Here is a 27,883-nt window from a genome sequence, read left to right as displayed (position 1 = left end):
GCAGTTACGTCTTAATCACGTGACGCTGTGACGCCACCCCCTACGTGACACATGAGCTAGCAGGAGCAGCCAACATGAGATGGTTATGTCAGAATCAGCCTGCTAGGACCCTGACATTCACTTTACCCCTATAGGCCATTAGGTTACGTTGATATGGGTTGGTTAAAGCCGGGCTTTATATGTTGGTTGAGGAAGAAGAAAAAGAGAAGAAAATGAACGCGCGGTCACCCGCAGTTAATGCTTTCGCTCAATATTTGGTTCAGCAACGTTGAACCCTTGTATTTTTTTTTAATACGCCGTGGCTTCTCTCCGGTTCAGTTACCGTCTATTCCCGATCTTCAGCACTTTTTTCACGCCGGCTACATCACGATGTGGTGCCCGCGCGGATCTCTTGGTCACGTTCAAGACACCATTCAGCAGGGATTGGATATCCTTTCTTTCTTTCTTGACCATGCAGGCCTGCCTCCCGCGCCCAAGAAGTCACAGCTCTAGCTTTTTACTCACTCTGCCTATCAACGAGCTCACAACTCACTGATCTCCCTTATGTTGGGCGGCACACCCATCCACAAAGTTTCTCAATGTCGCGTTCTTGAAATGCCTTTGCATGCCTCTAAAAATGTCCGGGCTCTCCGTGCGACTATTGCTACCTGTCACTCTGTCACTCATTTACTTCGCCTAGTTGTGAGACATTCCTCTGGCCTCAGGGAAGCGCGCGCCTGTCGACTGGCTCACACTCTGTCTCTTAACAAATTCCTTTACTTCATACCTTATCTATCATTAAACCCGAAGCTCTCCCGTGAAACTCCCGACCGGGCACCGTTCATCCCCTGGCCAAGATCCTTCGAGGGTGGTTCAAGACTGCCTCTTCACGCCACCATAGGCGAATATTACAATGCTGCTCGCACAGGCCACAAGCTCTACCCCGAATCTCATCCTAATCTTTCCATTCGGGAGGGTCATGCCCATTGGCAGGTACAGCTCAATACGCTCATGACCCCTGCACGGCTATACCTGTACAAATTGTGTCACGATGCAACTGCCCTTTTTCTTATGCCAACCTTTCGCATTGCCTAATTTCATGCCTGCTTGCATTGTGTTCTGTTTTTTTTTTCCCAACCCCACCCATACTATCTGAACCTGGCTGGACTGGCTTGGTGCTCATGGCGAGGGAGAGCAGAGGCTGCTCGTCCAGCAGGCGAGTAATGTATTAGGCGCCTAAATGTTGCGCTTTAATACAACCTACTACTACTACTTCGGTAATGGGTCTGCTTCTGTATCCAGTGTGGTGCAGGTTTCGAGGAAGCGCCAAATTAAAGGCACCGTACTGACGCCTGTATCGGCTGCGTGGCGGCGTGACGTCATTACCAGTTGTGACAGTACATCACACACCCCTTGTCGAACAGCCCATTACGGTGTCTCTCATAACCATTGTCGCTTTGGTATGTTAAATCCCACAAACCAGCCAACGAACCTTGTCCAACACAGCTAGCATTTCATTGAACGCATCGACGTTCTCTGGCGTCCTATAATTATTTACATTAAAGAAAAGGTGCAGTACCTGCCACTCATTGAATGCCACTACAACATCCCCACGGTAGACAAGTAAAATTATGATGTGGGTTACACGATCGTGGGCGTGGCGCAGTTGGGTATAGCGCTCGGCTGAGGTCCCAAGAGAGGGAGGCTCAATTTGCGGTAGAGAGAGGATTTATTTATTAATGCGTAATCATTATTTTTCTATGCAGACAGATTTCGCGCGGGCATAATATTATCGGTGCTGTAAAAGTGTAAATAATTGGTATATTGAAAAAATAATGGTATAAATTATCTCATATAAGTGAATTTATTGTCGTAACAGATTGGCAATCTAAATGATTCAGCAATGCGTGTTTATACTTTTGATGATGACTTGCATCCTTCAGCAGTTTCGTTAGGATGTCTAACTGTTGTAAGCATGCGCAAAATGCAATGCCTGAATAATGGGGCCTATGTGCATCCATAATACCAGTGCTTACAATGTCTTTAAAAGTTAAAACCTTCTATCAAGTCCGAATAATAGATACAAAGGCTTGTAATAAAACGAAGTTTTATATTTTTGAAAAACATGCTGGAGCAAGTAGTACTATCACTGATCTTAACGGTCTGCAGATTTGTTTTGAAGTAATGTTTTTGATAAACGTTGCTTGGTCACCTATACATCTCGCCAAAGTTCATTTTTATTTACAAAGATCGCTCTTCCCATGATAAGATGCTTAGGCAGCGGATCGATCCGAATGTAATGCATTTTTATTGATTTCTCTCTAACACACCTGTTTATTCATGCATTTAGTAGCTCTCATATATCTGGAAAACTATGCACGTTTTTAAGATTGGTATTTCCGTGATTTTTATGCGTCATGGCTGAAATGGCGTTAAGTGTCGAATGGAGTATATGATACCCGCGTTTAGCCCGTCACGAAACAACCCCGCTGTCGCTTTAGCTCTGGTATGGCAGTGCTGTGTGCGGTTTTATGACAGTAATAAAACTTTGTGTTTGTGTTCAAATATTGTCACATTGTTTCAATGAATTTTGTTTTTAAAGTCGTCGCGGCGCTTTTATAATTATTTTGCTTTAAAATGTATACCCTCAACGTTATGACGCTTAATGTGAGTGCGTTTCGCAATGTGGGAAGCAGGCTCAGGTGATATTCGCCCGCTCTGTCAATTTACCTCTACTCTGCTATATCCTGTGTCGGCATTTAAAACGCGTTTCAATGAAGATGCGTTCTTTTTTTATGCTAGCTTGCGCTCAAATGGCGTTGGTGTTCACATTTGGAATCATGTTCTGTGCAACGACCACGAGCTATGCGTGCTGTCATAGGAGTTTATGTTCAATTTTATTATTTTTTGGAAGTCTCGGCACCTACAAGCCCGCTTGTTCTAATCGGGTTAATGACCTTTACAGCGAATATATATACCTGTACCATTCAATAATGTTTTCTTGATGTTGTCTTAAGCAAAAAACGATGGGCCTTGGAGACGGGAGGCGAAACCATTTGGTTCAAACAAGCTGTTTAATCCCTGGTTACCCAAGGTTCAGACCGGTGTTAAACAGTTTGTTGGGTCAAAGCACACGAAAGTGCTTGTCGAGTTGAGCTTTATCATGCGGGAAAGAGTCGTACCGACGGCCTCTGATTATTGAAACCGTAACGGGGGTGTAACTTCTTGGCTTGAAGTCCTTATAAACTAATTTTCAATGCAACCGAGAGCACAACTGTAGTAGAGCACCTAAGAACATCTGAAGAGGCTGAGACGGCCATAGCCTTGGCGTAGGCCTCCAACTCTGCCGAGACCATCTTTAGTGATTCCAAATCTGCAATTTCCAAATACGCCAAAAGCCGGGTCTCCCCGGTCGTCCTATTCATCGTGCAGTTCACTAATTTCCATCTCCGTCAGATCCAAGTGATCTGCGCCCTAACGCACTCATCCCATCCAGGGAACGAAACGGCCCACAATTACGCCCGAGGATTCGTGCACCGGGCTGTGGCGTCCACCGTTCTGCGGATGGCGAGAGATCGTATGGTTAGTGTTCATGACATCCCCATGCACTACCGTTATGTAGACTTGTCTATCCCCTATGCATAATTCCCTTACGAAATTCCAAGAGGTTGCATGACGCAACTGCAAACGAACACTTTCCCGAACGCTGCGCTATATGCTAGCATATATACTGGGGTCTACTCCTCATCTTGTATGCTATGTGGACAAAACGGCAGTATCTCATACATACTCAGTGCTTGCCCTCGGGACGCCATCCCGCAGGTCTGTAGCTCTCGTATCAAGACCAGTGGGAGGCCTCCCTGCTCAGCTCCGACTCCGGTGCACAGAGATCCAGCTCATGAGAAGAGCCCTAGAAGTCGCGGAGTTCCACAGGCTCATGGCCACTTGATGGGGCTATTAACGTGAATTCTACATACAGTCGACTAAAATAAAGTTTATCCTCCTCCTCCTCCTCCTATCGCACCACTAAGTTTGATCTTCAACTTACCTTGACCTATTGAAGTGTTGCTTTCCACGATTCTGTGGTGTCCACTGACAAATATTTTTTGCGCCTTTCTCTCGCAAAATCCCAACTAAAACCCACAGAAACAAGTGTCACAGATATTTTGTATGTACTTCCTGTGAACTAATTATTATTTTCAGACCAGAGGCAGCTCTGTGTGTCCGATGTCAGGGAACGTTAAATGACACCACGGGACCAAAATTACTCTGCAGCCTTCCACTAGGCGACCACTTTACCTCTCACCTCCCTCCCTTCTTTCAAGGCATGGTTAAGGTTCTTGTAGCGAAAGATGTGCGATGTCAGTGCACGTTAAAGTTCCCCAGATGGTCGAAATTATTCCGTAGCCCTCCACTACGGCTCCCCTTTTTCTCTTCCCACTTTCACTCCCACCTTCATCTCTTCCATTACGGCGCGGTTCAGGTGTCCACAGAGCAAGTGTGACAGATACTGCGCGTTTCCCCCCTTCCTGTGAACCAATTATTAAGGTTCTTGTAGCGAAAGATACATTGGGCGCGAATTTGCATTTTCGCTTTGAAGGTGCACGCGCCACGTCGCACCGCTCCTTGCGCCGTTGCTTAGCCACCGCTGTCTCGCCAAATGGCATGACATCAGAGGAGAGTGGCGAACAGAAGAACGCCTTGCCAAGTGGAGACGGCGAAATGCAGAGCGTAATAATGATAGTTCAGTAGTACTTGCGAGCGGGGACTCCGACGACCTCTGGCGCTGCATGGTTATACACGAATACAACACACACACACACACACACACACACACACACACACACACACACACACACACACACACACACACACACACACACACACACACACACACACACACACACACACACACACACACACACACACACACACACACACACACACACACACACACACACACACACACACACACACACACACACACACACACACACACACACACACACACACACACACACACACACACACACACACACACACACACACACACACACACACACACACACACACACACACACACACACACACACACACACACACACACACACACACACACACACACACACACACACACACACACACACACACACACACACACACACACACAAACACACACAAAGGAGAATTACGAAGCGAAGCGCAACGAAGCGCATCATCTGTGTGAACGTCTTGGTTTAATTACTGTGTGTGTGTGTGTTATGTTTGTGTATAACCATGCAGCGCCAGAGGTCGCCGGAGCAATCATGATAATAACAAGTTATAATAATAATAATAGTAATAATAATAATAAATTGCTTCACAGGAAAGGAAAGGCGTAGTATCTGTCGCACTTGCTCTCTTGATACCTAACCCTCGCTGTAATGAAAGAGCGGAAGATGGGAGAGAAAGTGAAAAGAGAGAAAGAGTAGCCATAGTGGAGGGCTATGGTATATTTTCGACTACCTGGGGATCTTTATTGTGCAATGACATCGCACAGCGGACGGTAAATTCGTCGTTTCGCCTCCATCGAAACGCCGCCGATGGCAGCGTAAAAACCGGCGTTGTGGCTGCAGGAAGAAGGAAAAGAAAATGCGCGGGTCTGCTGCTGGCTCTGTAGCTGTTGTTGTTTTTAAGGCTGTAGAAAGAAGGAAAAGAAAATCCACGGGCCTGCTACTGGCTCTGTAGCTGAGCCACCTCCGCTTCCTCATGCGGACAGAAGAGAAAATAGAGAAGAAAAAAAAAAAACGGGAGAGCAAGGCGCGCGCCGCAACAACAGCCGTCGTACACCACCTAAGCAGTGGCGGGTGCAATGACGGCCTTTAGCGACTAAAGTAGTGAGAGGCGAAAGCCTGAGGTCTCTTCTGTCTAGCGTTCCTGCCATCTGTAATCCCACACTTGAACGCGGGCCAAGGAACGCCACGCGAAAAGAGCGATGACGTACCTTCCAACTTCCCCACCGGGGTGGTGCAGTGGTAAGACGCCCGACTACTGTGCTGGAGTAGCCGGGCTCGAACCCGACCACAGTGGCGGCGTTTGGATGGAGGCGAAACGAAGAAGCGTCCGTGTGCTGTGCGATGTCAGCGCACGTTAAAGATTCCCGGGTGGTCGAAATTACTCTGTAGCCCTCCACTACGGCTCCTCTTTCTCTCTTTCTGCATTCAAAGCCACATTAAACGCAGCCGCCGAGGTCGGGTTCGAACCCGGCTACTGTGCCGGAGTACCCGGGTTCGAACCCGACCTCGGCGGCTGCGTTTCGATGGAGGCGAAACGAAGAGGCGTCGTGTGCTGTGCGATGTCAGCGCACGTTAAAAATCCCCAGGTGGTCGAAATTACTCCGTAGCCCTCCACTACGGCTCCTCTTTCTCTCTTTCCACTTTCCCCCACCTTCCTCCCTTCCCTTACAGTGCGATTGCGGTGTCCACAAGAAAACAAGTGAGACAGTTACCGCTCCTTTCCCTTCCTATAAATCAATCAATCGCGACCCCCCCCCTCTGTTCTCTTACGGCACGGTTGAGGTGTCCACAGAAAACAAGTGAGACAGTTACCGTGCCTTTCCCTTCCTATAAATCAATCAGCCAGGGCGCGAGCGGCGTTAGACGCCATTGGTGCTCTGGAATGGGAGCTCCACCTAGACTTGTCAGGGCCTCGGTCCAAACACCACCTCGTACAAATAAACTTTTGTCACCGCCACCACCTCCAGCGACCCCCCCCCCCCCCCCCTTTCCTCGTGTTGTCTTGTCCGGTTGCTGCGCGCGCTCGTGCCTTCATCGTTCGCAGCTGAGTGTACCTCCCTCCATCCTCGTCCTGCGAGGCTCCGGTTCTGAAGCCCCGGCTCGAACTGGGGGGATGAAAGGAGGGCGGAGCTGGTTACGAGGCCGACGCGGCCGACGACGACGACGGCGCCGAGGCGAACCCCTGGAACGGGCGGCAAAGAGCTGTGCTCTAATATAATCGTTTTCTTTGTGAGTGAGCGCCCACACTTATCTGCAGGGTCACATGTGCAGGAACCAAGAATTGACAAACACACAGAAAAAAGCATTATATTTTGATGTAGTTTGCGTATGTATAGCTAGTTTCATAGTCTGGATCTTTGCAGTGTGTACCATGTGGGGTCATGTCTTCCACTTTATTATCTTTTCAGGTCGGAGGTGGTGAAGGTGGCTGTTCCTGGCTCTACAGCGAGGCTGGGACGGAAAAAAAGCCGGTGCATAGCAGCAGCAAAGAGGGAATGAGAGTAAGAAGGTGAAGAGAGCAGCGGGGGCGCCCGAACAGAGACAGGAACGGCTTGCAAATGGTGATGCCTGACAGCGGAGCATAATAGACGGATCATAACCGCCGAGATAGGGCCTGTTGAAGAGTTCAGTCAACGGGAACCAAGAGAAGAGGATCTGGCTCTCATTGCTAGCAAAGAAGCACAGCAGCGTCAACTTTCTCCTATTACTAAACGTTGCTACCACTTTGTCTTCTTCTGTGTCACTGTTTCTGATCGTTGCCTTCTTTAACGTCCAGCGATGCAGGGCATATATGTCACAATATACATGACCACAACACGCTCAGCCAGCGAAGCGTACATCTTGCTTCTTATATCTTGGCATAGCTGAGCTAAGCCACAATCAATTTTTGCTCTCTTTAAGATTTCCCAGACTCTCTTGACTAAAATAGTTTCCAATGAGAAGCTGATCCCTTCAACAAGTACAGAAAAATAGGAGAGGCTCTCCCCAGTGTGACCTTGTCGATATTGAGTGCCGAAAATTGGTTGTGTTACGCGTACATCCGTGGTAGGGAAAACATCTTGGGATGTACCACATATGTATTGAACATAACAATGGAGGGGGGGGGGGGGGTTCTCGTCGCGGTCATCTCTCAAGTATGGGATTACACTACACGCTTGGGGACGCATCCATGAAAATGTAAATATATTTTCTTGCTCATTTATACTTTTCTAAAGCTCTGTTTTATGCAAGAATTATTTTTGTGAACAGGATATGGCATTCTATCGGTACAAGCCCACTTCATATTTTTCTTCAGTGGCCTTTAAAGTTGAAGCGTCGTCAATAGGTAAATTGCCAAGTCTTTCGCTTCGATGAAAAACAACTTAGGCGCTTGCACAAGTACCTTAAAGTAAATGCCTCCACTTTGTTAAAGGCTGCTGCAAAAAGGAAATATATAGACCGTTTGTCTGTATATACTAAACAGCCAAAAAGGTTTTATAAGTAATCAGTTGAAAATTACCTCCCAGACTGAGTTGAATCTGTTACATTGTCTTGCTTGTTGTGCCAGCTGGGTAATTTCTGCGCTGTTACGAGCCATCAGTTGAATAACGTCGTGTGACTAGGAGCGCAGAAGGAGAGTTGCAGCTTTGGAACGGCTCTGTGTTCGCAACGGACCAGACCACTATCGTTGATCAGGACACATATGAGGCAATTTTTGTGCGCAGCCACTTTCGGTAGTTCCTCATGGTCTTTTTATAGCCATGAAAGGGACAGTCTAGGCCATTTTTGTCACGGGCGGCCCACATTTTGAGGTTATAGCTCGGTAGGTTATAGCAGTAAATTCATGAAACCTTTTAGCTTACCTTTAAATACCGCGTAGTTACCCTGTCTAGTGTGAGCGCGCCCCTTCTTTTTCTACGAGTCTCCTATTTCTGTTCACTAACAGGTACAACAGAAATAGGAGATTCGTACGAGGTACGTACCAGGCACGAGGGGTGAAGGGCTGCAGTTCCTGGCACTGATGGGGCTGGGACAGGTAGGTCACCGCCGCTTGCGGCGGGGGCTAGCCTGCCACCGAATTTTTATCTGTTGTAGGCCGTCATTGCACACGCCACTGTTTCTGCGGTGGACGACAGCTGTTGCGGCGCGCGTCTTTCGCTCCGTCCTCTTTTTCTGACTTCTCTATTTTGATTTCTGTCCGCACGAGGCAGCGGAGGTGGCTCAGCAACAGAGTTAGTAGCAGGCCCGTGCATTTTCTTTCCTTCTTCATACAACCTCGAGGTCCTAAAAGAAGTTTAATTTTAGACCTTTTATCTTTGATTATAGGTTCGAATCGACATCAACGTGGATTTGTTTTTTTTTTCTCCTCGTACAATCATCTGAAAATATTCAGCTTGACAGCATCGGGGACAGTTCTGGCTTTGTGAACAGTGTAGATTGGCAGATCGGGACAAAAAATATACAGATCCTCAGTTGCGCAGACTGGATGGAATGAAGGTGCCCCGAACATCCCCTCAGTTCGGAGTAGATGCATATTCCCGAATGGCACCGAAGTAAAGCCATTGCAGAAGTTCTAGTGAGGTGTTAAGCAAGGTGAGCATGTCCTCTGACTGCAATTTAGACTTTCGACACTATGACAGGGTCAAGCTGAGGAAAGAATACATGGATCTCATTGCAGGGCTCATTTTTGTGAAACAGTTCATTTTTGGCGAAGCTAAAAAAACAAATGATTCTCTCAACCATACATTCTTCGCAAATCAGTTTTCCTAAAAGACTGCAGAGTGGACTGCATACTTTTAGTGCCGTTAATTTTCTTGTGTCACCATATTAATTATATCTTTAGAAACGAAGAACACCCTCTTATATTCTGCTTGAATTATGTCTTCAATACAGGTAGGTGCTTTCTCGTTATATCACAGTAAATGTGAGGATGTGAAATACAAGAATGCCTACTTTTTACGGTTTGTTGGTGGCGGCAGCCGCCCTTTGATATTTTCCTACAATCTTTGCATAATTTGTGGCTATGCATATCTTTGCACAAACTACAAACTGCCTCTCCGTTTACTACTCTGCAGCCCAATATGTACCTTATATTGCTCCACCCAATGCGTCTAGGTTCGCAGATAAATAAATGTAGGGTGGTATTACAATTTAGAAATTAATATATCGTCTTCAAAAACAAATTGCATTTTCTCTTTTGCAAACGCAGTACTGAATTCTCTCTAACAGCGCACACCATTGGCGCCATTTTAAATCGTTCAAACAGCTGAAAATATTAAAAGAAATACTGTGCCATAGCGCCATTTGCCTGCACCTATACGACTCCTGCAAAGTAGTTCGCGAGAAGGCTTTAATTTGCAACGTACTAGCATGTCTAGAACAGAAAGAGTGCTTAATATCAAACAGCGCGCAAGTCGAGGCAATAAATGCATAATTTTATTAAAAGTTTCTTTAGATAAGTGAAAATATCGAGTACAAAATTGAAAAGTTTACGACTGCAGAGTGGCCCCAGTTTCGGCGGTAGCCAATCCGCACTTCGTGTTGTCGAAATTGGTAGCCTTAGTCTCTCCGCACAGAAGGAAGTAAAGGAAGTCGCAGCAGAAAGGTGGTCGGCTCTTGCGTTCAGTGACCCACATAGTGCAACCTGGATATGGTCGCCCTGCAGCGAGACAATTCTGAGTTAAAGCTTAAACCCTGATAATTTCAGACCATCCATTTGAAGGTGCAAGTTTTATATTGATTAGCATTGAAAAGCTCATTTTGCAGTTTCCTTTAATTGCGTGACATATGCAGTCGGCAACGTTCCTCTTCCCTGTAGCATTATTTCAGCTGAAAGAACATGGCGCTCTGTTAAGCTCATACGTGTGATACGAGCAAATGCAACGCAATTGAAGATAACAGCATTTCCTTTGCTTGTCCACAGTGGCGTCTACTTGGAGTGTGGAATGAGCTCTGCAATGCAGTGCGAATAGTTTTATCTATATGGCTTTCTCCACTAACAGACGACTGCCCGGATCAAGCAGTAACTAATATCTGAAAATAGCCGCCGTGATAGCACCGGCGGGTAGGGAGCAGGGCTACTGATAGAGTATTCTGGTTTAGATGTATTACTTAAAAGCAAAAATTTCGGGTAATTCAGTTCTCCTTTATTAGTTGATTGCTTATCAGCAGTAACTTTTTCCCAAAGATATTGCAATCACCAATGTTATTTCGAGCACCTCATTTTTGTGCCAACCCTGGTGCTGCTGGGGACATTTCCTTTGTGACATAAGCCAAGAGGGGACAAGGATTACCTGCAAATAAATGTCCCGCGCTAACACTCTTGTGTCAGGACATGGTAACGGTGTCTCATACGGCAGTTTGAGTCCAAGAAATATGGCACGCACGCATACTCTTCATGGATACCAAATGCTATCGATTGGTGCTGTAACTTACCTTGTTGTTCACCTAACACTAACTAGACTCGACAGTTTTTTTTTTTTTTTCACACAGAAATGTTGGCAGTTTTCGCTCTGTGGTGAGGAAAACTCTAACGCCAACGACGGGTGAAGAAATGCTCAAAACAAGTATTCAGTTCAAAGCATCTATAATCTTAGTGCGTCTTTTTGGATCAGAATAAAGATGATGTAGACCAACAGCGCTTGACTGTGCAAAGGAGGAAAGAAGCGCGTAGCGAATCTGGGAGAAAAAATACAGGAAACAAACAGGACACTATATATATTTTTACCCTTCCTTTCCTTCCATCTTTTTATACAAGTCTTAAAATTAACACGGACAAATATCGTAACTTTATATACCTATGGTTTTAGCGCACATGCGCTTAAATGTGCAGTTAAAAAGCCAGGAGTGTCGATAGAAAATTTCGGCAAACAATGATATGCCATACTAAAGGACAAATATATTTATTCAACTCATGCGGTTCATCCTCTTTTAGGTAGTATCCAACAGATGCTAATAATAGTAATAAGTACTGTGCGCTAACCAATCCCGCCTCCACTATTGCATCCCCATAGCCTGTGTCGCATTGGGTCATTAAACCCCATAAAATAAACCAAACCTAACAACAGTAGTCAGAACACACCTTTCAATCAAATAAGCGTGGAGCACGCATTATTAAGCTTCTTTCAGAGCGCCAGAGGAACTGTTTGTAGTTCATCGCCACTGTGTTTTGGGTTAGACGAACACATCTTCCCAGGTGTTTGACCATTGATGAGCCTAGAATTATGCATGGAGAAACTAAGTACGTATGAGAAGACCGTTGGCTAAAGGACGCCACAACATATCGAATCCCCCGCTTGTCGAATGCTGCGGAGATAATTCAACTGCGAGGCCCAATATTTTTTTTCCTCTCAGTTCAGTCAGGCGTTCAGTCGTGTCCGACTCTTCGTGACCCTATGGACCATGTCACGCCACGCTTTCCGGTCTCTCACTATCTTCTTAACATCACATAGCTTCATCTGCAATGCCTCGAGAATGCCATCTAACCACCGCGTTCGCTGCCTACCCCTTCTCCGGCGACCCTCAACCTTTCCCAACATCAAATCTTTCTCCAGCGACTCCTCTCTTCTCATCAGATGACCAAAGTAGCCGAACTTTAACTTTAGAATTTGACCCTCCAATGAGCAGTCAGGGTTTATGGTCGACAATATCGACTGATTTGATCTTCTGGCAGTCCAAGGAACTCTTAAGAGCCTTCGCCAGCACCACAATTCAAACGCGTCAATTCTTCGGCTTTCAGCCTTTTTCACAGTCCAACTCTCGCATCCATACATCACAACTGGAAAGACCATAGCACGGGTTATACGGATCTTGGTTGGCAGACTAATGTCTCTGCTCTTTACTAGGCGGTCAAGGCTAACCATTGCTCTCTTTCCCAGAAGCAGGCGTCTCCTAATTTCATGGCTGCAGTCTCCTTCCGAGGTAATCTTGGCGCCCAAGAACAGAAAATCTGTCACAGCTTCCACTTCTTGTCCATTGATGCTCCAGGACTTGATAGGGCAAGACGCCATGATCTTCGTCTTTTTAATGTTCAGTTTAAGCCCAAACTTCTCACTCTCTTCTTGTACGCGCATCAGTAGTCTCTTGAGTTCCACTTTACTTTCTGCCATTAAAGTGGTATCATCCGCATATCTAAGGTTGTTGACACGTTTTCCAGCAATCTTCACTCCAGCTGATGACTCGTCCAGACCGGCCTTCCTCATGATGCACTCTGCATATAGGTTAAATAGGCAGGGCGACAGTATGCAGCCTTGCCTCACCCCTTTCTCAATCGGAAACCAATCAGTAAGACCATGCCCAGTTCTGACTGTGGCCTCTTGCCCTTCATAAAGGTTCCTGAGGAGACAGATGAGGTGAATTGGAACTCCCATCTCTTGGAGAGCTTGCCACAATCTGCTGTGATCTACGCAGTCAAACGCTTTCGCATAATCAATAAAGCAGAAGTAAATGGGTTTCTGGAACTCTCTTGCTTTTTCCATGATCCAGCGAAGGTTGGCAATTTGGTCTCTAGTTCCTCTGCCCTTGTGAAACCCAGCTTGCACGTCCGGAAGCTCCCGATCCACATACTGCTGCAGCCTACCTTGCAGGATTTTTAACATCACCTTGCTAGCATGCGAAATAAGCGCGATCGTGCGGTAGTTGGAACAATCTTTGGCACTGCCTTTCTTTGGAATGGGGATGTAAACTGACCTTCTCCAATCCTGTGGCCATTGCAGGGTTGTCCAAATCTTTTGACATAATGTATGCAGTGTGTTAACAGCGTCGTGGTTGAGGTTTTGAAGCAACTCAGCTGGAATACCATCAATTCCGCTAGCTTTGTTCTTAGCAAGGCTGGCTAAGGCCCATTCAAGTTCACTCTTCAGGATGCCCGGCTCGACATCAGTAATCACAACCGTCTTATGTTGGGTTTGCACATTCGGGTCCTTCTTGTACAGTTCTTATGTGTATTCCTGCCACCTCTTCTTTATCTCTAGGTTCACTCGAATACCCCCCGCAAAAGTGACTGTCTGGCCTGATTCTATGCTTTTTTGGGCTTACGACCTCAGACAATGGCCTACACTCTAAATTCGCGTCATTCTGATCGATACATATGTGATACGTGTCTCGTGATTGATGTTCTTATTGGCTAATTTTCAACATTTTTGAATGCTGTTCCTTGCAGCGGTGTGAAAAGAAGACACTTAAGCTCTGCCGGTATGAGTATGAAGCGATAGTGTTTCACAGAAACACACACACACAAACACACACACACGCGCGCACATGCACACACAGAAAGGGTTTCCCATTATAATTTATTTTCTATATTTTAAAAGGAGCAGCTTTCACTACTCATCTCCGTAGTTTCTTTCATGTGTGCGTGTTTCAACTTGAAACGAGGAGGAACCGCATAGAATCTATGAAGCCGCATGCCGCCGAAACAATGGAAACTACGAGCACGCCACAGCCTAATGACGTGACAATCATGACGTCGCTCAACCGCATCTACGCTGGAGCCATAACGTTCGCTCTGTAATATAGCCGCCGCTGGCTCTAAGCTGATGCCAACAAATCGCAGCATGCCTCGACAGTGTCACGCAGTCGGCATGGATAATCCAGGAAGAACCACGCGTGAACTGTTTGCATCTAACAGGTTGCGAAGACGACAAGCCGAATCCGATGATCCTGTGACGCAGGTCGCGGAGCGGCTGCCTATGTCTGCCATGCTTGCAGACATAGCATAAGCAACGCACATGTTGTTCAAGAAATACGTCCTCTCCATTTCCGTTTATACGAAAACACCGTACTTTTTATTCTAGTTGTGCGCCATCTTTTGCGGCAGCGCATTACAAATAAAAAAAACTGTACAACCTCGGATTCCTGGGGACGCCAAAACCTGCATGCAAGCAGAGCGGAAAACTGGCGGAAAGGTACAGTTACTTGATTAATTATTATTTCTGTAACGTTTCTTTTCTAATGACACCACTACGAGTTAGCGAACAGCATACACTAGAGGCATATTTACTCTTGTCTAGCAATGTTGGTCTGGCGTGTATCAACTGCGCGCTCGTCTCGCGGTCTGAAGTGCCGGAGGTCCATTCACGTTATGATCGGGAAAATTTTCATTTCTTTCTTTACTTGTAAATTTTCTCGTTACAGCTGTGAGCGATGCCGAAATCGGCAATTTTGCGATACTGAGCTCTTAAAGCGATCAAGTTAAAACGAGTTCGAGTTTTAGGAACAGAGTGCGTAACTTGATGGATACGGTAAGTTACGTTTCTGCATATGTTCATGAGACTGGTGAAAGCACGCGATTGCTTCTGGAGTTCTCCCTGATCTAGAAGTTTGTCGAAATACTAAGAAGAAAAAATGCGCTGCGTTTTTGGAAATAAACGTCAGGCAAACTTCGATTGTTGTTAAGTACTTTTATAAAGATGTGCTTTTTACCTACCCATACTAGAAGCATTAGTATGCTCTCAGAGGTCTTGGCGATTGATGCGACAATTGTACGAAAATGCAAACGATGATATACACGCAAATTATGAAAAGCGTGCGCACTCCAACACTTCGATATAGATTGAATTTGTCGCGTCTAAGGCAATGAAGAAACAACAATGGGGACCACAATAAACTCAACACCCTAGTCAATAGGTACTGGGAAGACAAAATATTAAACTGAACGCCAGCTGTGAATAAAGCAAGGATTGTAGGGGCTATATTTTCTACATTTTGTTTTTCGAAGGCAAGTCTCCTTGTTAAAAAAGTGCCTTGGCTTTCGAAATGAGGCACCTCCTCAATCCTTGCTCGGATTTGTTTATACTGCATTGCAAATAACATGAAACGGTCAAATCCCGGCGGCTAGTGGCAATACAAATTACAAGTGGCAAATATTACAATAATTTGTGACAATATACCGCTTCACTAGAGATACATAAGAAATATTCAGCTTAAATTAATGTTCTTTTTTTTTTTAATCCTCGGAAAACTGTTTTCGGAAACCTATCCACCGAGGCTTAATACTTCCGTAAGGCTGAATTACACGCACCAGTTTCCAATCCTGGAGCGTGCCATCATATTTTAGTCTCACACTGTTTTCCATCTAGTAGGCTGGTAGAGGATTACTCTTACCGTTCACGGCTGGGTTCGCCAGAATGAGACATTTGTTGTCGCCATACAGAACTGGGAAGCTGTATTGGTCGAATGCCGCAAAATCCTCTGGGTTTATGCTTGGAAGAATATTGTATATGTTATCTGTGAAGGAAACATTATTTTTAAACCTAATGAAAAGCATCTCAGAATAACTTATAATATGGCATCTCAAAGTAAAAAGACGATGAAATTTCGTTGTAGGGCTGCTAGAAATGCGCAACTTGACACTGTACGCTAAGCAAATGGACTAAAAATAAACAATCGAAACTAAGGGACATCTAGTCGAGGGTGAGCTTTAAGAAATATATGTGCAGTCAGCGTCACACGAATGAGCCTAGCCCACAGTTATTCGATAGTGTCAACCTCTTGACCCTGACATTCTATTGTGAATATTCTGAAGAGTAACTCGACAAATAAAACCAACGTTGATTTTGAAATTCTATTGGTACTGCCCAGAATTACTTATCTGCATCGAGAAGTTTTAATAAATTTGAGAGACAGTGTGGTTCCACATCTTTTTTTGTAAACAATGCGCATTTGACAAATCCTTTACACTATGACAAAACTGTATATTTCGTTCAGCCCGGTAATGTTACCAAAATGTGACAACTTCATTTACAACATAAAATGCAAAATGCGGTACTCTATTTTATACATAACATTTGCGATGCATGCCGTGTCAAGCGATTTGTTTGTATTTAAAGACTATCACTTACAACTGGTTATATTATGCAGAAGCTCGTGTAGCAATTGATTAAACGTACGCAGTTGGCGGAGGAAACTAATAAGCAGAGACAGCACTCATAAGCAATGTGCATGTAATAAAAGAGCACTGCGCAAAAGAGTGAAGGGCGAGAAGGATGCACTACTAGCGCTGTGTATGGAACGGAGCTAAGAGTGTTGAGAAGAGAAAGCGCTTTTTGTGCTATTTCCGCTGGCCTCGCCGTGGTATGCGTCTCTAAACCATTTAACTGCCCTACTGCTTTATGAAATGATCGGCAGTATCTAACCCATCGCATATCTTCTGATCTGTGAGGAGCCTGACGACGCAATGTAGTCCACCATGACGGCACTCAGGCGGCCTCACCTGTGCGCACTGCTTCCTCTAAGACCTCTTCCACCGTTGCTTCGAAGCAGACTTTCCTCCGCCCCAGCGCACGCAGCTTCTGAACATACATCAAATGTTCCGCTCCTTCTTTGACTTCCATCAAACTTCATTGGGCTACACTTCTACTGTCACACAAAGCATCAAAACAGGCCAACACGCGCAACTCCACAGCACCGCTATCGTGTCAACAAAACACAACGCCAGGCTATTGACTTGCACGTTGACCTAATTCCTCAGAAGAGCGGGATTCAGGCCTCAAGCAGCCCTTGGACTTCGCCTGTTGTGGTCTCACTAACAATGATGGCTCGATCCGCTTCTGTGTAGATTACCACCGCCTTAATAAGGTTGAACGGAAGGACATGTACCCTTCCCGCACATCGACGGCGATCTAGACTGTTTTCAAGGTTCCAAGCTCTTTTCTTCCCTACAATTACGTTGCGAGTACTGGCAGGTCCCTCTGGACTCAGCTGATCGCCACAAAATAATCTTTGTAACACCCGACACCTTTTAAGAACTTACGGCTATAACCCGGGAGGTGAGCAGAGAAAGTTAATGACACAATGCAACACTAGTTATAGCTACCCGAAGTGACGCGAACTCAGTTTAGAGGGCGCGCCGTGTCTGTCTATTATAACGCACAAAGTAGGCGACCTCATATACGTAGCGTTATTGGTCTTTTGCTTCGACAACGTCTGGGACATTATAGGGGCTTCTCCTCCGGTGAGTCGCCGCCGCCTCAGAGCGATGAGGAGAGGGCAAAACGTGTGTGTACAAGGTTACACACTCTCAACGTTCTGGGAGGGGAGACGTCAAGACTTTCTGTCTATATCCCGGCGCCCACTTCCTTCGCCACATTGGATCAACAAAAATGTGTGCGATTTTTTGTGACACAGAGCTGTCCAGCGCCTTTGAATTCTATGCAATGCTCTCGATGGCAGGGCCCTAACATTTGGACCTTTTTTAGAATTTAAACTGTATAGCGTCGTAAAAAAGATTTGCTTCAAAAGGGTTTTCCGATTTCAGAAATAAATACAGTATTTAATATACCTTGTAACGGTCTGGAATAGCTGATATTGCCTAAAGTATGAAAGATGATGCCTGGTAGCTAGATATGATGTACAAATGGATAGGATTATTTCACATAAGAGTGTAAAAAAGCATGTCTGCGGAAACAGTTTTCAGTTTTTTACACATTCTTACCAAAGAACTGTAAAGAAGAGAACTGCAGTTGCTTTTACCTATTTTTTTTTTCGAAACACCAAAAATAACAGCGAAGTGGTGTAGTGCCGCTCTCATCTGCTGTGCCAACTGAAGACCTCTAGTCGCCGAAGCATTATAGAGGAAATTCGTCGTCATAAATTGTAAAGAACAACCAACGAGAACGTTAGAGGTGAAACGCAATAGGATACAAAATTTCTGAGCGGCGAAATAGAACACAATACAAAAATGAGCAAAACGTATCATTTCAGAGAATAAAATGGGCTACTTTTGTACAAAGCAAATGAAATCGCGAAAAGAAAAAGACAGTGAGTTTTAAAAAAAAGCGAAATCGCGTATTTATACAATTTCTACAGGAAGGTGCTGCTTGTCGTTGAATGTACAGCCTGTCATAAAAACATTACGAAGGACTTTAGCGAGTAAAGTAGTGAAAGGCGAAAGCCTGAGTACCGCATTCTGCTACGCAACGGGCATTAATTATTATTAATTATTTATTTAAAATTATTCAGACTTAGTAATCAAATTATTGTAATTATTACGTAGTGATTGATAATTACTGAAGTATTCACTATACAGGCAATAAATATTTGAATAATTATTTATTAATTAATAATTATTTAGTTACCTAGCACGTTTCCTAATTAGGCTATAATTAGTATATACATATTTCGCTATTTAGTCATTAATTAGTAATTGACCATTGATTGACATATGGCTGTATAAGGCACGCATTCGCGCATGCTGTGGTGGTGCTCTGGGATTGGTAGATATCTCTATGACGTCATCCCGCCTCGGCCAATTCGAACCGTCACAAAAGCGGGACACATTTTGTCCACGACAGCATGAGCCATTAAAGGCTTTCGCCATAATAAATTATCCCTAGTAATTAGAAGTGGACCAAATGTGAAGCCCAGTGGTTGCGTGCATGTGTTCTTTACTGCCAGCTCCCCCCGGGGAGAGCTGGGACTAACTTCGTATGTGCTCAGACAAGAAGACGCAGCTGGCGATTGTCTCGTGGGCCCATCCCTCACCTGGGGGCCACGTCAGGCCGACATGCCTTAATGATTACTCTTTTGGCAACGCCTTTGTTTCAATACACCCCAAACATACTTTAACATTCCAAAAGCCATTGTTACTTTTCGACTGTCCGGATGGCGGTTCGGCGTTATTTCGGAAACACATTTTACAGGCCTGAGGTCACTATCCTTCGCTTCCTATTAGTGGATATAAGTATTTTGCCCATAAATTAAAAGTTCACCAAACGACTTGTAAGAGTTGCAAATAGCAGAAAAGGAGCCTGAAAACAATCGCGAGGAACGCCCACCTTCCGGCTAGGTTCTGAACGCTCGTCGCAGACTTTCTTTCCATTATAGCTAAATACGCGTTCCTGTCTAAAGCGTGCGGCTGGACACAGCTAAGCCACTCTCGGTGACTACCCGTCGCCGCTGTGAATGTTACAGACCATAGCACAAGGTAAGCTGCCCCTGCCCCAATTGCTTAGTTTCCAGGGGGAACTAGTAGTAGGGGGGATTTAGTTTTTAATGGCACCATGATGGCATTATTTTGCGACTGAGACAAAATCTTTAGGCTTTAGGATTTTTCACCAAGACTGTATATTATCTCTGTTTTATGTAAAACCCACCTGCGCAGACAGCACAGAAGTGTCTAGTATTTGTTAAGATAGAAATTTTTAAATTGGTGCATGTTTGCCTGTAGACAAATACCAACTCATACCATATAGTTAGACACAGCATTCGAAGAAATAGCTGCTCGAACACTTCACCGCACATGTGGCACCAAATAAGGCCCAATGAATGCGCGAAAAGCTTCCTACGAATAATATTGTATAGGTGGCGATGGGGTTGATACAAGATTTATTCTGAGAACAAAGGGCTCCTGTCCAAATTACACAAGAAACTTACATAATAAATGGACAAGCAGGGTCGAATCGCCCAACTGCTCGGCGCGTTTCACTTGGAGAGACATGTTGAGCGAGCTGTAAAAAACGCAAAGCATAAAATTGTTTCTTTATAAGCCCTTTGTACCAAATTAGCTCTTGTCTTATGTAATTCATGAAATAGGACATAAGGGCATAAGAGAAATTTGGTGTACACCTAAATACACAAAAACAATACAGCCAACTATTGTAATCTTTGTTGTTTGCCGCTAGCAGCCACACGGAGCATGGTGACTTCGCTCGTAACGCGAAGAATTATCTAGGCTATGGTGCGAACATCATTTTCAATGTAAGAGCGGTAAGGGGGTCATGTCGGCATTTTTCTTGTTCCCCGCTCTTGCCTCTTTTGAAAATAGAGTGAAATAAAAAAGAATGAAAATGCTTTCTAGCCTAGGCATACTGGCACGAAACTAATCCATCATGGAACTGCATCATTACATAAAAAATATATCATAGAGGAGAGTTCCAACAAAATCACCATACTATGCATACTGCCAGCTATCCGCACTATAGCGATTCTCCCCCATTACAAATGTTAAATTTTCGTTAGGCAAACAGAAGCACCCAGATACGGTAGCCACCTGCGGGCAGTACATGCTGCCCTTTGAGGACAGCGTGTACTGCCCGCGACAAAGCATACCGCTGTAGTAATAAAGGCATTTAATCTCCTTATTTGAAGCCATGCTTTTACCGGGAGCGCTGATGTGTGGAGTTGAAAGAACATTTTTCAGGCATATTTTGTGCGCATGTGGCAGCTCAGCTCAATGCAAATCGCTATTGCACGAAAACCCCACATAAGTGTCTGGTAGAATGTTATAGAGAACAGAAAACAGAGTCCTCAAGTTCCTGTGTCATCTGCCTTCTGGCGAGGCTATAGAGTTTATTTTAAGAGAAACGACCGCTCAGTAACTTGAATGTGTCTGTAACTTCTTCAAAATTCCTCAAGAAGCCTGTCCACTCAGAGCGGATAAGGTAAATGAGCAAAGAGACACAGAAAGATCTTAGCTCAAAAAAAGAAGAGATTGCGCAATTTGAAAAAAAAAAAGGGGGGGAGATATGTTCATGCACAAAAAAAAATCTGGGGTACTGAAGCGCTTTAAAGCGGAAGCCTTCCCCGCCGCGCTGCTTAGGCATTAACTGTGAGACCATTTGTGAGTGACTAGAATTGTGAAAGATACTGTGCCTTTTTTTGCTGTCAACCAATTTTAAATGCCACTGATGCCTGCTGCACTGCGTCTATTGCTATATACAGGGTTTTGAATATTTGGGGGCTGTGATTTAAAACATTCCTATGCAAAATCTACTACACCATTCGAGCTGAAATAATGTTCACAAAGTAGCAAAATGTCGTCTACGTTATCTGATAAGTGATTCAACATCGGTACTTGCCTAGATTTTCCGAAATCGAGAAAAAACTGCTCTCGGCGGCGTGCACAATTTTCGCAGAAGAGAGTCGAAAAGCTATTTCAACATGGTGCGTCATCTGTCGGGCAGCGAGGCAAGCGCGCCAACGGCCGGGATGGAGCTTGTCTCACTGCCCGACAGATGACACACCATGTTAAAATAGCTTTTCGACTCTCTTCTGCGAAAATTGTGCACGCCACCGAGAGCAGTTTTTTCTCGATTTCGAGAAATCTAGGCAAGTACCGATGTTGAATCACTTATCAGATAACGTAGACGATATTTTGCTACTTTGTGAAAGTTATTTCAGCTTGAATGGGGCAGTAGATTTTGCATAGAAATTTTTTAAATCCCAGCCCCCAAATATTCAAGACCCTGTATTATCTGTGTGGCGGCGTTCGAGAAAGCGCCAAATGAAAGGCGCTGCACGGACGCCGGGATGGAAAGCCTGACGTGGTCAGCTTCGTATATGCATGAATGTCATGGTGACGTCATCACCGTTCATTACGTCAAAGCCGGATGTGACGTCGTTACCACTTCCGGTTATTAGACATGACCTGATGTGACGTCATCACGTTACGGCTGATGACGTCACCATGTGAGAGCTATGGACGTCTCGAATCGTCTAACCATTACTATTGGTTAGTGATAGTTAACCATGATTTGCACTTTCTGAGTACTGGTTATTGCCTGGTTAGTGTTAGTAAGCAACCCTTAATTAATAAGGGATGGTTAGTGATAGTTAGGATGACCTCCAAATGCGTAGGTGCCTATAGGCATCCGCCTAATATTTTATTATTAATCGTAAATTATCATGAAATTATCTTGAAAATGCCTTAAATCACGATCCACCATCATCCGATTGTTATTAAGTATGAAGCGAATAGTGATTGGCATATGCCCATATAAGGCATCCACCCGAAACGCGGATACATTTGCGGACGACAGTATGAGGCATTAATGGCTTTCGTCTTAAAAACATGAACATGCTATTTTCTGCCACTCTAAGGAAGAAACAGATTGTAACGTCGACTCATTAGCTTCAACATAGAGCACCTTTTTTTTTCCTAAATTAATTGCCTGCCCGCAGGTCGTAAACTAGACAAGCTTCTCAAACAGGGACGCTTTGCAAAGTTATGCGACAGTGAACACCAAAGGCTCCCGCCCATACAAGGCTAGCTTTTGTCGCCTCATATTCTAGACTTTTAGATCTCAATGTGGTGCTAATTTGCGAATTCCATTTAGGAGAAACCCTAGGTACTTAAGGGGACCGATTTCTATCTTGTTATTCACGAAAGACGCGGCGTTCCTTTCCAACATGTACATCAATTTTGTCACTAATCCAAACAAGTTTTATCTGGAGACATAGTATGCGGAGGTCTTGAAACGCAAGGAAGAAAAACCTTAAATCCAGCTTTTAAAAAGAGAACGAATGCAAGTGCCGATATCACTAAGGCAATGCACAGAGAAGTATCTTCTTTTGCTTATACCGCTGTGCACTGTGCGTAAAATAGAAACAACACATACGAAACAGTGACTCCGCATTCACCACGAGTTCAAAGCGGTGACACATTGATGACAAAATTTCCGTTAAATGTTCCCAGACATGCGCACCTAAAAGCGGCCGTCATTGATATATTTATCGCGATCTAGATAACGAGATCCGGGCCAGCCTTTTGATGCAGCTACCTTGAAAATTGTATATAGGCAGAAACGTGTATATCCATAGGTTCAAGCTCAAATTGCTTACCTTACACGGAGAGCGGAGAACTTGAGATTACGGTAGGTGGTTTTGTTCGCTGCGTCATACCACAAATAATCTGAGCTAACGCAGTACCTATCTGAAGATGAAGAATTTTTCCAAGATGCTTTGGCGAGGTACACAGTATTACTGCTGTTCACGATCTACAAAAAGAATGACAAGATACAATGCAGTCTGAACGAGTAAAGTTGCAAAGTGGGATTAACCAACTTATGATAATCGTACAGCGTCTCCACGTTTCCTTTTCAAAACCGCCGCTTAATTTACTGCCACTAAAATAACAGACGGCGTTTAAAACTTCTTTGAAGAAAACGGGAATTCCAGCCGTGTAGCGCAAGGGGTGAAAAGCGACAAATTACTCATTTGTCGTTTGCTTTTGTTTACTGTATCAGTTTGTTCACAATCTATTGCATCATTGCCTAGGGTGAGCGCATTCCGAAAAATATTCAATCATTGTGGGCAGCTCTATTTGCTTTCCCTGTTAAGCTAACCTGCTGCACTGTCGAATGCCTACAATGTACATGAATGCAATAAAAGCCATGCGTAATGTGTTTCTATCCTTCAAATTATTTAGCCACACGTTTAGAAGCGTCGTAACGTAGGTCGCCCGCTCAATGTTATTTTACATTTTCTTCGTTTTATTTTTGCATTTTCATGCTAAATCAAAAGAATGCGACCTAGGTTGGTATACATAGATAACCGAGAATATACTGGATACCTGATCAGCGAGTCTTCTCTATTGATTGCGGCGCATCAATTTGGTTCCGATCATTCACTTTCTTGTATCCTCTGAACTCAAATGTTTTTTACACCCCTCTTAAAAAAGCGCCTATAACTGTATTCAAAACTGTATTTTCTCCTTTTTACAGCTTGTCCTAGGGTGTCATATAAATTAATTTTCATAAATTTTCGTAATTATGAAGTGCCTAATCTTGAGAAATATTTCCCCCTAGGCATCATTCACTTTCTTGTATCCTTTGAACTCAAATGTTTTTTACGCCCCTCTTAAAAAAGCGCCTATAACTGTATTCAAAACTGTATTTTCTCCTTTTTACAACTTGTCATAGGGTGTCATGTAAAATAATTTTCCGAAATTTTCGTAATAAGAAGAATATGAAGTGTCTAATCTTGAGAGATATTTCCCCCTAGGCCGCTATAAGAGTGCTCCCAAACTGTAGCAAATCAACAATGGGTACTGTAATTATATTGTAATTGAACTTCAAGGTGAACTTTTTACCGCTTCTTTTAATCTGTGGCTATATTAAGGCAGCACAGCAAAATATATTACTAATCTTCCGGCGCTCGTTTGCCTTTGCCTTGGCTTCCACTATGAGGCATAGCTCCAATGCATTCGCAACAGGCGTAACAGGTGCCCCTGATGTTTCTTGAGCAATGTTTCTCCAATCGTGTAACAGCATATCCCGCGCACTGAAGAAAATTGTTGCATGCATTGTACTGCGCTGCAACCAAAAGTGCGCAAGCAACGTGCGATGCTGTGCCTCAACTCCCCACTGCTTGGATCGCCTTATACTTCAGTCTCAAGTTGCATGTCTGAATTTTATTTCGGAGCTTCTTAATTTTTTTACGGAGCGTGCGCAAATTGTCTGCAGTAGCTGCTTTTAAACTAATGTGATTGGACGGTAAAATAACGATGTTGTTCTTCTCAGGAGTGCTTCTTCCGGACCCTCAATACGAGGTGTGAGCTTCACTTTTCTCCATCAGGCTGACTCAAGAGTGCACAGATCGCTCACAAATACAGAATGTGACTTGTTCGCTGAGGATGAGGGTATCCCTGTCTCCTGCTGCGCACTGGCAACGTTTTTCAGTAGAGCGTCAGGCATTGCAAGTAGATAAGCAGTTCTTACGTCTTTCATGTGCCTCCTGCGGCTTTGCAGAACAGGCGTGCTTTGGAGGTGATGCAGATATAATAGTTACGTAGTGTAGTGGAAAAACCTATCGTACCCGCTTCTTCTTGCTCGTTACGGTTACGTTTCTCCAAGAGCATTCGGTACAGTTTAGGCATACGCAGACATCTACCAAGCAAACCGTTTCCTCAATTTCTGAACAACACATGTCAAATATCAAAAGTGCTAATCATGCGTTCAAAGAAGCCGATGCCAGTTATTGATCCGCTATCTTATTTAGTAACTCTTTCTTTTCAAGCATAGAACTTCAAAAATCATAAATACGCCAAGCAGAATTGCGGTTGACATAGTCAGCAAGCATGTCGAAAATTCCCCTGCAATGAAACTTTCACTGTTTTGCATTGATTGCCCCGACTACGTCACAACAAGCAAATGCGGAACAACGCGACTCAAAAATATTTGATATTCATCCAGGAGAAAGCAAACCTGAATTAAAGGCATGCGCAGAAAGTAGATCGACAACACTTCCACCGCTTTTATTACTGCTCTCATCGTGCCTTCAATGGATGTTGGCCCAAAACATTCAATCAATGAGGGCGCTTGCGAAACAGACTACGCTATGCCTGGAAATATATAAAACTTACCTTCCAAGGGTCTACACGCTGGAGAAGACTCTTCAGCTCTTGAGTCTTGTCAGGATTGTGGCCGGCTGTTGGCATTCCTTTTTCACTGGCTGCTATTTTAATGAGCATCCACACTGTAATTAATCTAGAAATCGCCATTTTGGTGCTCCTTGGCGTTTCGCGAAATCTTTTTTATCAGCTGCATGCAAACTTCGAAGCTGCGTATATGAAATACCGCAACTGACGTCAGGAAAAGGATGTAGTTGCGCTGCTGTCAGCAAGTGAAGGGTAACTAAGGATCGGTTGGTGGCTATAGAAATACAGGAGAGAGATAATTTTCAAGCAGCTTCTTGCAGTCACTTTACCTACATAATGTCAAATCTGTCTTCGCAGCTGCCGAGTAAACGCAGAACAGATTGAAAGAACGTAACGGGAATTTTGATGGCATTTTCGTTTAAGAAGCAAACATCTGGCAGTGCGTATTTGGTTGGAGTCATCGTGTGCTGATGTGGAAAGTAGGAATAACGAGAACTAATGTTTAGAAAACAATCACATTTCATACAGCATGTATCACGTTGCTTCTTCTTAGATTACCAGGAAGAGAACACATTGTTGTGGGGCATTTCCAAGCGGCAGCAACCGCTCTCCAGGGCCAAGACCACATCCGAAACAGGAGCGCACATACAGCATACAGGCTATAGCTTCGGCGTCTTTGTCCAGCACAGCACCTATAACATTTCTGTCGTCTTTCGAAACCTTGTGTACACACCGCAACAATGCATGCCGCCTCATACTTGCATCTCTTCCTGCACAAACGCAGTGACGGTGATTATTAAAACGAGGATTGGGAATGGTCGGGCTTAAAGGGCAACTCCGCAGGTTTTTCTGAAATTCGAATATTCTAGTAAACATTTTACTATAGGTTCTCCTCTCCGTCCTGACGCATTCTACAAAATTTGGGCGCTGTACAATGATCCGTTCACGCGCAACACGGCCTTCAAATATGCCGTTTTCATGGATTAAGTTGCGAGTATTTCTGCGGGCAACACTGAGTTTCATACGTCACAAACAGTATACCGGCGTTACTGTCTACGTCCCGCATGATTATGAACTTGTGAGGCTGATATTAAACTACCTCAGACATATTATGCAGTGCGTCATGAATTCCATACTTCATTTTCACTATCCAACGCACGTACGAGTGTTTTTCTAACACTGAGTGTGACGTTACCATTTCGTCAACAGAGACGTCGTTTCTGGCCGTGAGAACAGTTTCGGTTTCGATTTGCTCTTTAATTTTTTAAAAATATTTCTAATTAAAATTTCGAAAAACGTTTTTTTCTGTTTGAGTCAGGACCTGCCGAGGAATGTAATTTAACTAAAAACACAAAATGATGAAAAAACCACCCGAGTTGCCCATTCAGACAAGTGATGTGCACAAAGCTGGTGAGTGCATGCACTGGAGTTTAGCTTGGCATATAGACGCTAGAGTGAGTAATAAATAAATAAGAATTTAGCAGCTAGCATTAAGCAGTTGCTGCAAAACGCTGTAAGCATCCACGTAAGGAATGAGTTTCTGCCACTGGCCAACACGGTGTGCCTGTGGCCAGAGATCAACGAACGAGCTAGGAAGGTGGTTATACAAAACGATAATCAGAGGACATCAGTTTTGCAGGCCATATCCCGTGCTGCCAAACCATGATCTGCCCTTTTATACGCCTAATCAGAATCTAGTAAATTTTCTGCTATTTCAATACCAACAGAAGAAACATGAGCGGTATCGTAAGGACCTCAGTTGCAATTTATGTCTACAGGTCCTCTAATGCTCGCCATTTCTAACCCATAGGTTGGGCAGAGCGGCCAAAGGCATAGTAAACGGGATGTAGGCCAAATGGTTCGTTCCCAACCATTCAAAGACAAAACAGAAATAGATTTATCGGAAAACCGAATAGCTAGACTGCGAACCCATTTTTATTTGTTTTTCTCGTACGGCAGCAGTGTTCCAATTGTGCAGGCACATTCAGATGCCGACGTAAGATTATTCTTGTGCAATAATTATTTATGAGGTAAAGAAACAATGTGTCATATTATG

The 27,883-nt window shown here is 44.2% G+C and overlaps 1 protein-coding gene across 1 annotated transcript; it reads right to left on the bottom strand.

Annotated features, from left to right (window-relative positions):
• Window positions 1-10,188: 10,188 nt before the first annotated feature.
• LOC146181578 (uncharacterized) lies at window positions 10,189-26,089 on the bottom strand. Its single transcript, XM_084575518.1, has 5 exons — window positions 25,813-26,089; window positions 23,292-23,446; window positions 20,106-20,179; window positions 15,837-15,959; window positions 10,189-10,392 (listed from the first exon to the last, which is right to left on the bottom strand). The coding sequence occupies exons 1-5, from the start codon at window positions 25,948-25,950 to the stop codon at window positions 10,223-10,225; spliced, it is 660 nt and encodes a 219-aa protein (XP_084431644.1). The 5' UTR covers window positions 25,951-26,089; the 3' UTR covers window positions 10,189-10,222.
• Between the last annotated feature and the right edge of the window lie 1,794 nt (window positions 26,090-27,883).

This window comes from Amblyomma maculatum, chromosome 8, assembly GCF_055883805.1.
Source record: "Amblyomma maculatum isolate TAMU_Amacu chromosome 8, ASM5588380v1, whole genome shotgun sequence".
Classification (NCBI taxonomy): domain Eukaryota; kingdom Metazoa; phylum Arthropoda; class Arachnida; order Ixodida; family Ixodidae; genus Amblyomma; species Amblyomma maculatum.
Note: the sequence above shows the minus strand (reverse complement) of the source record. Positions and strands in the feature narration are given on the sequence as shown.